At 46.2% G+C, this 15397-nt stretch overlaps 1 protein-coding gene across 1 annotated transcript in view; it reads left to right on the forward strand.

The window, feature by feature from the left end:
• The window catches only part of LOC147727569 (E3 ISG15--protein ligase HERC5-like), a 479269-nt gene that overhangs the window by 280931 nt on the left and 182941 nt on the right, over window positions 1-15397 (forward strand). Inside the window, exon 16 of the mRNA XM_086963137.1 lies at window positions 10576-10722. Within this exon, the coding sequence (XP_086819263.1) occupies window positions 10576-10722 (147 nt within the window). The remainder of the gene's footprint in view (window positions 1-10575; window positions 10723-15397) is intronic.

Below are 15397 nucleotides of genomic sequence, written 5' to 3' on the forward strand. Positions count from 1 at the left end.
TGAAACCGTCCAAAGCGATTTTGTGACATGAGTACCCATCAGGTTGAATATCGGGTGAAAAATATTTTTTCTCACCCCAAAGTTCATTAAACTATTTTTTCCCAATAATACGGTGCAATGCACAGAAGTCAAAGACACAGGTTTACCCTCAATTACTGCTGTACATCTGGGAATACCCTTGCTATTAATGTCACCAACACATAATAACAAGTTTAAATAAGAAGTTACTTCTTCCTCATCATATGTGATGTGATTGACTCTTTGAGATGATCCGCACAGTTTACCAAAATGCCCCTTTTTCTTACATTTGACATAAACTTTGTCAGGCAGGACACCCTTTGAAACCTCAACATCCGTTATGACAGAAATAGTCACATTCTTCCTTGGTCCCATTTGGTTCCTTACGACTGAAACCTCAGGTTCAGTAGTTTGAACTTTGACATTTTGATTTCTAAATTTAGTAACAAATCTTTCAGACTGGGGAGGAGCTTCGCGGGCAAGCAAGATGGCCGCGTAAGCTCGGAGCTCCGCAGACCCTCCGACCCTCCGCACATATCCTGATGAAATCCTGATCCACAGCGGTGGATTCCAATTGGCGAATGGTCACAGACACGGGATCCGCTTTCCGTTCCTAAATCTGACATTTCTTGGCAAAGTTATGTCGTGTTGAACTTTGTGCCAGGGATGCGCCATTGTCCCGGAGGTGGCCGATGATCGAGACGACGCGGTGCATGATTGATATGCGGAGTGAGCGTCTTTTGTTACTGCTGGCGGAGTGCACGTAGCCGCGGAGTTGCCTATTGCTGACCTGGCCCTCGTGGAAGCTAAGCTTCGTACCCGCTCGAGAGCCTACAGTGTCATCGCCGTATTGCCCTTTGTTCTCTCCGGACCCAACATAGCTGGCAGGGGTGATCCCGACAGGACGGCGAACCGGGCCAGCAGGAAGACGGTCCAACCCCAGACAAATAAGATCGATCGGTACGCCCAGCAAAGGACCTCGCCCTCGGTCGTCGCTCAGTCTAAGGACTCCTTACGCACAAGCTCACCCGAGGGGGCGGAGCCCACTCTTCGCGACATCATGGGGGCTATCACAAGCATTAGGGCTGAGATGCATAAGCAGCACGAGGTCCTAGCTCACAAGGTGGACACCCTGGCTATCGATCTCAACTTGATCAGGGCCGACCTGGGCAAAACGAATGATCGAGTGAAATCTCTCGATATCAAGACCTCCAGCCTCACGGCCGATGTCTCGGACCTGCAAGCGGAGGTCCGTACACTGCGGTCGGTTAATGACCTGTTCTCGAGGCGGCTGGAGGACTTCGAAGGACGTGCCAGGCGGCAAAATGTGCGCATCATTGGGGTGCCGGAGGGTGCGGAGGAAGCGGCCGTCGACCTCTTTGTTGAGGACTTGATAAAAACCCATCTCGCTCCAGCAGGTCTCAGTCACTTTTTCTCAGTGGAGCGGGCCCATAGAATACCTGGCGGCCCTCCGAAGACGTGCGTTGCACCGAGACCCATCATCGCCCGTTTATTCAATTTCAGGGATCGGGATGTGATTCTCCAGGCCTCGAGGCGACATGGGCCTCTCAAATTCCAGAACGCTGATGTGAATTTCTACCCGGACTTCACCAGGGCTGTTCAGAGACAGCGCCAAAGCTTTTGCGGGGGTAAAACGGCGCCTCAGGGACTTGGGGCTGAAGTACTCTATGCTGTTCCCCGCCAAACTGCGCGTTGAACGTGATGGTCGAGCCCAGTTTTTTGATATGCCTGAGACTGCGAGTGACTGGCTGGACACTTTGCCGCACCGTCGAGAAGAACAGGAGGAACATTCTGAAGGCGCCTCTGGTGGCCCTGATCTTCAGGAATAGTGCTTCTCGTACTGCCTTTAGCGGTTGGTGTGCCCGTTGACTGTGACTGATAATGCCAAGCTGTTGCACTTTACTTGGAATATCCTATTCTCACATGGAGGGTGGCTGGGGGGTATTGCGGGGGTTCCTTACTCCTCTAGGGTCTTTTTTGTAGTTTAGTTTATGGGGCGACAGGCACACTGCTGGTTGGGGGGGCTTTTTAGTCTGCTGTAGGGGTGCAGGGTGGGGGGTGGTGTTGGGGATGGTCTTGTGTGATTGCTTTGTTTCTTTTCTCTTTCCTTTCGGCAATGGGTCATATGCTCTGTTTTGTTTCATTTGTCGAGGAGGCTTTTGGGGGCTGGTGAGGACTTGGGACACGATGATGGGGGGTAGGAAATTGCAAGTTCTTTGTTGGAACGTCAATGGCCTGGGTGATCGTATTAAAAGAGGGGTGGTGTTGCAACTGCTTAAAAGACATATGCCTGACATTGTTCTCTTGCAGGAGACACACTTGGTGGGGAATACGTGTAGAGCGCTCAACAGGAAGGGTTTCAAAATGGTGGCTCATTCGGGGTTCTCTTCGGGGTCCCGGGGAGCGGGTGTTATGGTGCGCACGTCCCTCCCTTTTGAGATTGACTCCACTATTGTTGACGAGAGGGGGCGATACGCAGCCGTTGCAGGGCGTTGGGAGGGGCGTGCCCTGTCATTGGTTTCGGTTTATGTTCCTCCGGGTTTGCAAAATAACACCTTCCAGGACCTTGGTAGCGCCATTTTGAATCTGCCAGCAGGGTTGCTCATTGTGGGGGGTGACTTTAATTCTGTTTGCTCCGGTTCCTTGGATGGACATCCGCCTAGGGACCTCCGTAGCTCGCAAATGTGGTTGCCCACTTTCCTTGACACTATGGGGCTGGTCGACTGCTGGAGACTCCTACACCCTACCCAGAGCCAATATTCATTTCATTCTGGCGCTCACGGTAGTCTCTCCAGGATCGATTACGTCCTTGCCTTGGCAGCTCATGCACCGGCGATCTCTGAGGCCCGCTTCTTGGCGAGGGGTATCTCGGACCATTCCCCGCTGTGGGTCTCATTCGACTTTAACATTGTTGTATCGGAGCGACCGGTGGTGGTCAATCCGTGGTACTTTCGAAACCCCAGGACTCGTGGTCTCCTGGCCAAGGCTATCGAACTCTACTTTACCGAGAATGAGGGGTCGGTTACATCGGCTGCCACTTTGTGGGAGGCTTTTAAAACGGTCTTGCGGGGTGAGGCATTTACCCTTATAGCGGAAGCCCGTAGGAACAGAGACGCCGACATGGTCCGTATCGAGACGGAGATCATGGAATTAGACTCCCGTTTGGAGGCGGGCCCTGAGCCCGACCTGTTACATAATCTCTCCCTTAAGCAATCGGAGTATCGTGACCTTGCCACCGACGCTGCTCTCGTCCTGGGCAGGGAACAGAAGGGTCGGATTTACGACGTTGGTGACAAGGCGGGCAAGTTGCTGGCCTGGCTTGATAAAGAGAGGGCCAGCCGCGTCATCCCGGAGATACTGGGTGAGGACGGAGTGTTAGTTACTGACCCGAGCGCCATCGCTGAGTCCTTTTCGGATTACTTCCAGGGCGTTTATTCCTCCATCTCGGATCGGTCTGAGGCCGACTCGGGTGCTTTCCTGTCGGATATTGATCTCCCGTGCCTGTCGGAAGCAGATCGAGACGACCTGGACAGGGATATATCTGTGGACGAGGTTGCAATCGCAATTCGTTCCTTGAGATCTGGCAAGGCGCCTGGCCCTAACGGCATTCCGGTAGAGCTATATAAGATCAAACCGGATGTGGTTTCCCCGCATCTGCGGAATATGTTCCTGGAGGCGCGGGAGGCTGGCATACTTCCCCCTGACCAGAGGTTGGCCACCATCGTGGCTATCCATAAGGAAGGGAAGCCAAGAGACTTGTGCCGATCATATCGTCCCATCTCTCTTTTGAACGCGGAGCCTAAGATTCTAGCCAAAATGCTCGCCAACCGTCTGGTAGGCGTCATCGGTGACTTAGTGCACCCGGACCAGTCAGGCTTTATTCCACACCGCAACACTGCTCTTAACCTGCGTCGACTTCATGGTGCCCTGGCCAGGGCCCATACGCTTGAGGAGCCGGCTGTCCTGGCGTCGTTGGATGCCACAATGGCTTTCGACTCCCTCGAGTGGAGTTACCTGTGGGCAGTGTTGGCGAAGCTCGGTTTTGGCCCGGAATTCGTGGGGTGGGTCAAGCTACTATACGCCGGACCGTTGGCTAACGTAGCTGTCAACGGTCGAGTTTCCGCACCCTTTGTTCTTCAGAGGGGCACCAGGCAGGGCTGTCCTTTGTCGCCCCTCCTGTTTGCACTTGCGCTCGAACCGCTGGCGGCCTGGTTGCGCAGCCACCCCGACCTACATGGTGTAAGATGGGCCCCTGACTTCGAGGACCGAGTGTCACTGTACGCAGATGATATTCTTTTGTACCTCACTTCCCCCTGAAAATCCCTTATTGTGGCCTGTGACGTATTGCGACTTTTCGGTCGGTACTCCGGCCTAGTTATTAACTGGTCCAAGTCATACTTGTACGTCCCCTTCCGAGGGGTTGTGGCATACAGGTGGCGAGCCAGGGCTTCAAATATTTGGGGATCTACATCTCCACTAACTCCAAAGCGCGCTATGAACGCAACTTGCTTCCCCCACTTCTCCGCCTCCGGCGTGATGTAGAGGGGTGGCGTAAACTCCCGCTCTCCCTGCTTGGGCGCGCGGCGTAGTTTAAGATGATGTCCTTGCCCAGGTTCCTCTACGCCCTACAAAATACTCAGGACCCGGTCCCAGCTCGATACTTCGGTGAGATCGAGAGCCTACAGCGCGCCCTACTTTAAGATGGCCGCCCTCGAATCGCTATCACGAAGCTCACGCTACCGTGGCACGATGGGGGGATGGCATTGCCTGATGTGCGGAGGTATTACTGGGCCTCCCAGTTAGCACCTATTAATCATGGTTTATACGGTCCAGCGGACAACCCGGGGTATGCCATGGATCGATGGCTGCTGGGCGGATGGAAGTATCACAGGGCACTCTACTCGAGGTCTCTCGACAGGCGGATGTCTGGTCCAACGAAAACCGCGGTCCATATTTGGAGGGCAATTACCAAGGCGCAGGGATGGAAGGATAGACTGACGAAGGGCACCCCATTGTATGATTCGGACATCCTGGGCAAATTATGGCATACCAAGGGCTTTGATAAGTGGGACCCAATTGGCATCTCCAGGGTGGAGGACATGTTGCTGCATGGCGAGGTTAAAACTTTCGCCCAGTTACAAGCAGAGTTTCAGCTGGGTGACACGGAATTCTTCCGGTATGCTCAGCTGAGACATGCATTGCTGTCCGCCAAGCCGGGTGGGGAGGTGATTCCCGACAGTTCTCCTTTGGAAGATAGGGTGCTGGATGGCCATATGCCAGAAAGTGCCATTTCATTGACATACAAGAAACTCATCAACGTCCGTACAGACCTCCTCCTGGGTGTGAGAGACCAGTGGGTGCGAGAAGGGATAGAAATTGATGACGAAGATTGGCAGAGTGCGGTGTCCTCCCCTAAGGAGGTTGCTATCTCCTTCCGTCTTCGGCTGGTGCAGCTCAAAATCTTACACAGAGTTTATGTCACTGGTCCCAGACTTGTGCGTATGGGCTACTCGGTCGATGGCCTTTGTAGGCGCGGCTGTGGCGCCCTTGCCACTTTCATGCACATTCTATGGGAATGTCCTGCAATAGCTTCCTACTGGCGACGTGTGCACTCGATTATGAGCGAGGTGACTGGGGTGAGTGTGCATGCGGAAGCCAGGAGATGCCTATTGAATATCTGGGGTCCGACAGATCATACCGTGGCCCAGATCCAATGGGTGACAATACGGCGGCTCCGAAGGTTGTACAGTGGAAGGCCAATATGGATTGGTGTATGTTCCGGGAAAAGATTGTGTATGTTGCCAGGGGTAAACCTAAAAAGTGGCAGAAAATGTGGGGGGCTTGGAATGAATACAGAGGAGACATTTGCGTACCTCCAGATCCCGCTCCGCAGGAGGAACACTTCTCACCGTAGCCTGCGACTCCAACTGTATATTTTTATGTTGCCATCCTGTGTTTCCCTCCCTCCCCATTCCTAGTATTCCATTCCACTGGACATATCTGTGTTTACTGTGCCCTCCCGGCCCCCTCGTTTTGCCTCACTATACTCTACATTCCATTGCCTCTCTCTTTGCGCCAGTTGCAGCGCTTTCTTTTCCTTTTCTCTCTCTTTTCTGCATTACTTATAAAACTTGAAAATTAACCTTCATTCATTCTGAAGTATTGATTTTTGCACTTTGGTTCCTTTGCTCCATTCTGCTGCCTCGCCTCCGGGATGTAAGGCTGAATAGCTGTGTGCATTGTTTTTAAATAAAGGTTTTAAAAATTAAAAAAAAAATTCTTTCAGACTGTTCAATGCCTTTTGCAATGTTGACCACCGCACTTAGAGAAGATTCAGTGCCCAGCCAAAGTTTTTCTTTAATCTTTGAAACTATTACCTACGAACAAGTATTAAGAAAGGCACACAACCCTGCCAAAAATACCTAATGCAGAAACATATCTTCTATTGATTCCTCTTCCTTCTTTGTGCATGAATACAATTTGAACCTTTACATCACTACGTTAAGCCTCTTTCTAAAACGGACTTTCATAAGTCTGATCACCTGTTCAAAAACATCCATATCCCCTGCATCCTCTATGGGAGGATGATTCCTAAATTCCTTCAAACCTGCACCACCCAAACAATGCTAATGATGCTAGTTTCCTTTTAGCAGGACAATCCTCTTTCTCAAGGTCTTCAGCATATTCTAAAAACATAGGAAACCATAATTACCACTCCATTTTGGGCTCACCTGCCACTTGTAAAAAAAAATGTGGTGATGCCACAATGTTGGCCATAGTGAGAATGATACCACCCAATATCACAATTGTTCCCACAGAATGTAAAGAAAAATAATTCAAAGGAATTCTTACTGTTACTTAAGGTGTGCCTGTCACTGATAAACAGGTGGAATATTATAATATTACAAATGGTGTGCCTGTCACCGTAAATGTAAGCTGGAGAATCTTCTGTTTTCAAAGGTGTACCAGTCACCGATGATACAGGCTGGAGAACCTTCTGTTTCCAAAGATGTGCTAGTCACCGATGATGCAGGCTGGTGAGTGATGTAGGTAATATAACTTCCAATAACAGTGAGCTGTGTACTCACAAAGATTGTAGGCAAGCTAAACGTTATCCAAGAGAAAACGAGTAATACGGGCTCCAATAATTGCCCAATCCAAGATGGCCACCAAAATTTTACCAGAGCGTGGTGACCTCACACCCTGAATGGGATGTGATGCTGGGTAACACTAACCAGCGCGCTCTCTGTTGCACCAGGCGCTCCGATGCACACTCCAACCACTTTTAAGTTGCGCGCGCTGAGCCGCTGCCTACTGCCACCACAAATAACTCCAAAATTGACAAGAATTCCCCTCAGGGGACTCACAATCTCCTGGATGCGTGGAAACTTGAGTGCAATACCAGGTTAGATCGATCAAACTCTCCAGCGCACTAGCGCTGCTACGGACTTGATTAAGTGAGCCCTATCTTCATTCCTGGTCGTCGCCAAATTCATGTACTAATGAAGAGGCACCCGTTATGGTGACACGTAAGTAGTTTTAAGCCATATCAGAGACAACCACCACAGAGAGACAAATCAGCAGGTCAACCGTCAGCTTCGGAATGACCAGAATCGAGAATCGCCCCCAACGTTCCACTAACAGTCGAACACTACAAGATGCTCTATGGATGGAAAGCTGCCAGTCCTCCCTACCCAAAATAGGGCGGACAGACCTTGATTTGGCAGACAGAGTGCTCCGCAGCATTTTTGATGGTGTAAACTGTCTTCCAAACTATAAATCTCCCCTTCTTTACAGACAAAAATACAAATCTTTTGTGATCTGAAACGGTAGGACAACATGGCTACTCCGCTCCTAAATCCTAGCATCTTTTAACACTTGAAATTTCATGCATCCAACATGCTCCAAAGCAGAAGCAATTCTTCCATTTCATGTACAACAAATCAGATTTCTTTTAATTTCCAGTAAAACAGAATTCTTGCAATGTAGCCATTCAACTCCACATTGCTGTCTAAGGTTAGAATTAGGCGTCACTCCTCTGATTGCTATGGCTGATACTAGTCAAATCAACTACTTTAAAAATTGTAAGCTGGCAGGAATCAACCCACTAAACAAAATCATTTACAAAGAATTGGCCACCCACCTGAGTGATGGATTGGTGTCTGAAAGTTCCATCATTACGTTGTTGGTAAAATATAATCTCCACTCAATGGCTGACTTATTACACATGTGAAGATCAGCTTGAAAGTTACTGGTAAAGAATGGAATTAAAGCAGCATGTTGAATTGGTGAATTTAGTGCTGAAGCAAGGTACAAGTATAGTAGGTACACAAGTGAAGTCTACACTTCACTAAGACAACTATATCTGGATTACAACATAATGCTCTGGGAGAGGAACGTTTTATTGTATTTTAGGCTTCTGTATCGTCCTTTTAAGGACTTTAATGGCTCTTGAAAATCAAAGGTACAAGCTTATAATATGTGTAAAACAGCTAATAAGTCTATAAAACATATAATATGCTAATGTCCATCCCTGCTTGAGGTAAGGAAAAAATACATAATGCCCATTTTTAAGGACAAAGGTATTAGAACAATCTCTGAGGTGCTTTTATTGTGTTTTAAATACACTTCATTAAAATCTGTGGCCCATACTGTAAAATTTAAAAGTTTGTTCTTCAGGCTTTGGTAGAAAAGTTCAAAGACTGTTGTATGTAACTGGACTTAGTCCTTAGTGCATATTGCATCTGTTTTTCTTTTTATAGTACTATTTATATAAAGTTTTAATTATGTGCTGATTTTATTTGTATAACGTATTATTGTATAAACCTTCAAAGAAACGTAACCAATAAAATTCATTCAATCCTGCACAGAGCATGGAATCTTCCTCAAATTCAATTTTTCTTTCACAAATATTATCTTTTACCTGAAGGTCATTGTGGAAAGAATTTTACTGCAAGGTAGTTCAATTCTCTATTAGACAACTCTCACGTGGTCTTCTGTGTCTTTATACTTTCATACCTCCTCAGGCGGTGATTTCTCCAGCCAAGTGGGAATAGTCAGAAAGATGTTCCTTTTATATGTCATGCTACCCAAAATAACTGTCTCTTTGGGGACAGTGAATTGCTCTTAGAAAAAAAAGTGTTTTTCTTGTGTCAAATTATAGCTAACCATTACAAACAAAAGGAACAAACAAAAGGAAGGGGGTGTAGCCAAATGGCAGAGGGGAACTGGAAAACTGGGTTTGGGTTTTGGCGTCGGCTCAACCTCCTGTGATTTTGGGCGAATCATTTAATCTCCCCATGCCGGATAAACATAAATCTGACCTGGTGTGATGTAATCTGGTGATCATGTAAAGCGATCCAATGCCTTCAGGCTGAGTTTGTGCTATATAAAAATGCAAAAAAAAAAAAAAAAATAGTGAGCATGCTAATGATGGTTAGTTTCGATGTCTGATTAATAAATAGTGGTATAACCTTGTGAAGTCAACATTGGTTTGATCACAACATCGGACCTATCTACAGCAATTCTCTTTTAAAGAACGATTTTGTTACAAAACATCTTTTCCCGTATGTATCTTAATGATGGAAGATGCTTGGGCTGTGAAGTGTTGTAAACCACATAGGCATAAGATTCTTGAGTCGTCTTGGTACAAAAGATAACAACCCATCAGCACATTTACTTCTGATGGAATTGCTGGTATTTTTTAATGTTACACTCCAAGATCAAACTTCTATCAAGTTTTACAATGGGGTGATAAACACTTTGTATGGTATCCAAACTGGTGTGAACACTCTCCAGCCAGTGAAATGGCTCTTGCAGATCTAGAGTGCGGTGTATAAGTTAAGGTAGGTTTAAGCTTAAGCAAGTGTCATCTACAGGGTTCACATAATGAATCAATTGAATGTGGATATAAGAATGCAAATGAAGCAGAGTAGTATACATTGATTGCTGGCTTTGCACATGTCACCCTGTAAGTTAAGATGTAGAGACATGGCTGAGTTGTGTGTTGCTAAAGAGCCTCATTTGCGGCACACAAGAACGTATACAAAATATATTGTACCAGGGACAACATACTCCCTCCTTGACCTTAAATGTGGAGTAATGATGCAATTGGTTATTTCACTAAGTTCTTGTTATACATGATTGTAAATAAAAGAAAATGGTTGTAGTAAAAATATTAACTATAACAAAATCAACCTGCAGCAATATTGAGTCCATATGTTTACATAGGTTAGTGTGTATTTACTATTCTTAACTCCATTTCTGCTAACCTGGGCAGAATAGTGGTAGTTCATATTGTAGATGCAATATTGTTGCAGGTCAATATTTTGACCATGATATTGTGACCCTCCCCCGCACATTAGAAATATCTAACTGTTTTGCTGTGGTTTTGTTAAATGTCCTCCAAAATAATGTTCTTATGGATGGTCTTTACTTTTATCAGTGATTTCTCTGGCTTTTCAGTAGTTTAAACATGACTGAAATAACTGACTACAAAGACTGGATGATGAACAATTGTTATTTTCATTTATTTAGGTGGCAGCTCGCAGTCTGTTAATGAACTGGATGGAAGAAAGAAGCTTTCCATTTTTTTTTCTCACTGTCAGAAATACTAACATATTGGAAGATACTTTGGATGTGTTGAGTACAGCAAAGGATTGTGATCTTAGAAAAGAACTAACGGTACTGTTCACAGTATCATTTAGTCATTTTCCACAAGCCCGTGGACAGGCTATTTCACCAAATGTTATTAATCTGAATGGAACTGCTGGTTTTGGTTCACTTTGTATTATCAGAAATAATGTATTTTTATAAGCTGAGCTGATTTAGATTTGTATTTACCTTAGGTAATGTAAATTCAAATACATATGTGTCTTTAGATTAAATATGTAAAGTCTCTGCAGGTGAGCCTTCTTGCTGCACCACATGCTTTCAGTTTCTCTTACTCCTTGAGCTATTGTCACCTGTTTCATACATGCTCAGCTCTCTGTCTCCAATTGCATTTGCGTTGTTCAGGTGTCAGTACAGCTCCCTCCTTTTTTTATTTTAAGGTTAAAAAGCACCAGTACGAGGCATATGTGCTGCAGATTGTACACAATGCATAGATCACCATCTGGTGTTGGGCTCGGATGCTTGCACTTTGTTGTTGCCTTGGAAGAGTCTTTTGTAGTCACAAGTTAGGTGACTCCTCCCTTGGACGATAGTGCGCATGGGCATCGACTCCATCCTCAGATTATTTTTTCCGCCATTTGGTTCGGATGTAACTTTTGAGCTCCGGTTCGGCACCTTATTCTCCAAACCTTTTCGATGCGCAAACTATCTACAAATCGAGGGTATTGTTTTCCATTGCGTGATCTTTGACGCGCATCTCAGCTACTCTATTCCAGTCGTGGATGCGGGCCTCTGGGCCTATTGACTCAGTTCGGGCCTACAGCTCATGGAAAGGACTCCACTCAAAAAATGCCCCAGTGTGGAGCAAAATTCACACACAGTGACCATCACAAGGTCTGTAACCTGTGTCTCTCGCCCGAGCATGACTAGAACAATTGCCAGGCCTGCGCCTGATTTCGATCCAAGAAAACCATCTATAATCGTCGGGCCCGACGACACATCATGGCGCAGCGATCAGCTCCGGCACTAGTGGACATCTTCGATGAAGGCCCGATGTTCCGGAGGAGGATTCTGATGACCTGGAAATCGTGTCCGAAGCAGACGACCCAGACTCAGACAACCATATCATTCCTGGTCAACGAGTGAGTACAACTGCCCATACCCCAACTCCACCAATTTAAGGGGTGGGGGGTGCAACAATAACCCTTTCACTGACCCTGATGATGACATGAATGCACCACAGGATGATCGGGACGATTATGGTGACCCTAGCGATCCCCAAGACCTCCCTGATCCCCAGCCATATCCAACAAAGCCATCTCCCCCAGATGACAATATTGGCTTTGGTCAGCTTGTAAATAGAGCTGCTGTCTACCATGGTGTTCACATGCATTCAGACCCGGCAGATGAATACTTCCTTCTAGACACCTTCGAACAGTCACAGAAGACAATCCAAATCCTGGAAAGGCTAAAAGGGGTCATTAAACATGCCCCCGACATATTCAAAGACCCGCTGAGAGCTAGAATTCTCAATACCAGGATTGACAAAAAATATAAACCCGCCCGATGATCCCACCTACATCAAAGGGCTGCTACCCTTAGACTCACTAGTGGTAACTAACGCTAGGAAACACGCCAACTCTCGAACCTCCGGTGACGCACCACCTCCGGATAAGGAATCTAAGTTGTTAGATGCCTCTGGCAAGAGAGTTGCTGCCCAAGCAGCTAATCACTGGTGCTTAGCCAACGCACAAGCATTACTTGCTAGGTACGATAGGGCTCACTATGACCAACTAGAAACCCTATTACAACATTTTACCTGATCAATACAAAACCCAAGCAAATGATTTAATTCAAGAGGGCAAATTAATAACCCACACATCAATCAAGTGTGCCCTTGATGCAGCTGACACAGCCTCTAGGTCCATTAGCGCTAGTGTGCTACTCAGAAGACATCCCTGGTTACGCATCTCAGGCTTTAAACAGGAGGTACAAACAACTATCCTCAACCAGCCCTTCAATCAGGAACAACTTTTTGGACCGGCTGTAACCACCACTCTAGTAAAGAAGAAAAAGGACATAGAGACTGCAAAATCCATGGGAGCATTACAGCCTCCATCCCCACATGGTTCCCTTCATCGCTCCTTTTATACAGGAGCATCCAAAAACATTGGAACAGAAACCGCCTCCTCTTCCTACAAAAACACCACGCAAACATCCCCCAAGAGAAGATATTTTAGAGGCGGATACAGAGGAAATAACAACAAAGGGAGAGGCTGAGGTAACAACAACACTTGCTCCTCCCCCACTAAAAAACAGTGACTTCCCTCCACTCCCTCCAGACCATTCTACTCCGGTCGGAGGGAAACTCTCACAGTTCCTATTTGTCTGTAATTCTATCACAACAGACAAGTGGTTAAGACAAATTATCCAGTATGGTTACTGCCTAGAACTTACAGCAACCCCGCCCACCATACCACCCAGACAGAGTCCAATGTCCCCGGAACACCTCACTCTCTTTAAATAAGAGTTTTTCTCACTGCTTAAAAAGCAGGCAATAGACTGAGTTCTCTTACAGCATCAAGCAACAGGGGTTTACTCGCTGTATTTCCTAATCAAAGGACGGGACCCTAAGGCCAATACTCGACCTCAGACCCGTCAATCTCTAAATACAGTCAGATCATTTTCATATGATCACTCTCCAACATGTCCTCCCACCAGGGGCGGCTGGTGACATTTGAAAGTGGTGAGGCGTAAAAGTTCGGGATGAGTGCCCATTGGCGAGGGAGCGTAGCGAACGAGTCTAACAGTCTAACAGTCGTAAGAGGCACATGGAGCTTCAGCCTCAGGTAGCTCCTTCTCTGCCCCTTAAAGCTCCTGGTGATGAAAGACTATGCTAAAGGTAGTGAAGAGGGATAACTAACAGTAAGGTAAAGGTAAATCATGCTAACAGCAGCTGTAACAGAAAAGGCACAGTATGGAGGTGGAAGACCATGCTTAAGGAAGCTGTGAGGGGTACATCACAGTATAGGCTCCCTCCCTTCTCTGTCTGCAGCCCCCGGATGCCTCAGGTCCACCATCGCCCGCTGTGCCACTGAATGTACTAATGCTTGCCAACCATAGATTACAGTTAGGGATGCCGCAATTCCAGAACAAAACACAAATGGCCACATCTGCATGGTAAAGAATGGCAACAAAGTCAATAGGTCTGGCTTCTGTAAACTTGAATGAGCTTTACCTAGATTCAGTAACAGGGAGCACAGCAGCAGACAAAGCTCTGCCAAAAGCAAGAAACAGTGCAAGCAGACGCCATTGTGCAAGCTTCTCTCGCTCTCTCACACACAAACACATTCACACATAAACATACAACAGGTATAGCATATTCTTCCCTTACACATAGATCAGGGTTACACACTCTACAAGCTACAAGTGACCTAAATTCTTAACAGCGGAAGTGCCTGCAATAGCAGTAAGGGTACATCATAGGCCTCTGCCAATATAACATATTGTCTTGTGGTACTCTAAGTAATATCATGATTGGGGCACTATACAGCGGACCAATACACCTGGCATCTTAAAATGCAAACCCCTTAGTTTTACTATGATTTTTTTTAAATAAGAAAGACCTGTTGAATTTCCAAAACAACTATTCAGCTAAGGCTCGCACAATATTGTTTCAGCTACAGATCAGCCAACAAAAATACAAACATATCTAGTAGTTCGACTCTCTAACTCTGAAGTAAAAAAGATATCTTGAGACAGTAAACTCACACAACCTGTGCTTAAAAACTGCTGTGTCCATTCAATGTGTGAGAAAGCTCGGTCTCGGCTCTGGAAGATGAGACATTCTGAGATAAATGATTATAAAATGAAACGGTTCTTGCATCAGGTTGGAACATCCAGTGTTTCTCGTGATGTGCTTGCAGGTTTCAGAAAGAGACTGAAAAGCACGAGGTAGGGAATACACAACATAAAATTGTAGGTGGCTGCTATTTCGGAAGACAGTGATAGTAATAATAATAATATTTTTATAATGCCTAAATAATCATTCACCAACATTACAACCTACAAATATTGTTTACCAGTTTAAAAAGAGCTGACTAGCTCATCTCTTGCCAAAATACACGAAGAAATGTGCATATCTCAGCTGACAAACACCCCAAATCACCAGTATCACTGTGCTAAAATAAAGTTATTTACGTGAGGAGAAAGCCGCCAGTTATAAGTACCATGCGGCAAATCAAGCGACGAAGAAGCATGGTTTGGGAGCGTGAAAAATTCAGTACCCCAGGGCTGTGTATCTTTTATGCACTTTTTACCAGCTTATACAAAACACACGTGGGCACAGTCAGTGTGAATGTTAAGTATAACATAGAACTACGACCCTTTGACGGACACAGCCTAGGCTGTCACCAAGCACTACAGACAGGTCCCGCCATTCAAGACGACTGGCCTACCACATGCGATAAAAATACAGACATAATTAGGCAGGCTCGCTGTCTACACCACGTTATTTGGAAATCTTTTCAAATTGATTAATTGCAATTATCATTCCCTTTCCATCCCGGAAGTGCAGAGAAAGAATCGGGAGCTCGGCCTTCCTGCAGGCTATCAAGTTGCTACTGTCCAAACGAATTTCCAACCACAACTGCTCTAGTATTTCCTTCACAAGTTTGATAAGTTGACCAGCTGCTTCCAAACGCAGGACAGGCCATTTATTTTCATTTCGGAAAGGCAGAGTTAGAAA

This window comes from Lissotriton vulgaris, chromosome 3_1 (assembly GCF_964263255.1).
Source record: "Lissotriton vulgaris chromosome 3_1, aLisVul1.2, whole genome shotgun sequence".
Classification (NCBI taxonomy): domain Eukaryota; kingdom Metazoa; phylum Chordata; class Amphibia; order Caudata; family Salamandridae; genus Lissotriton; species Lissotriton vulgaris.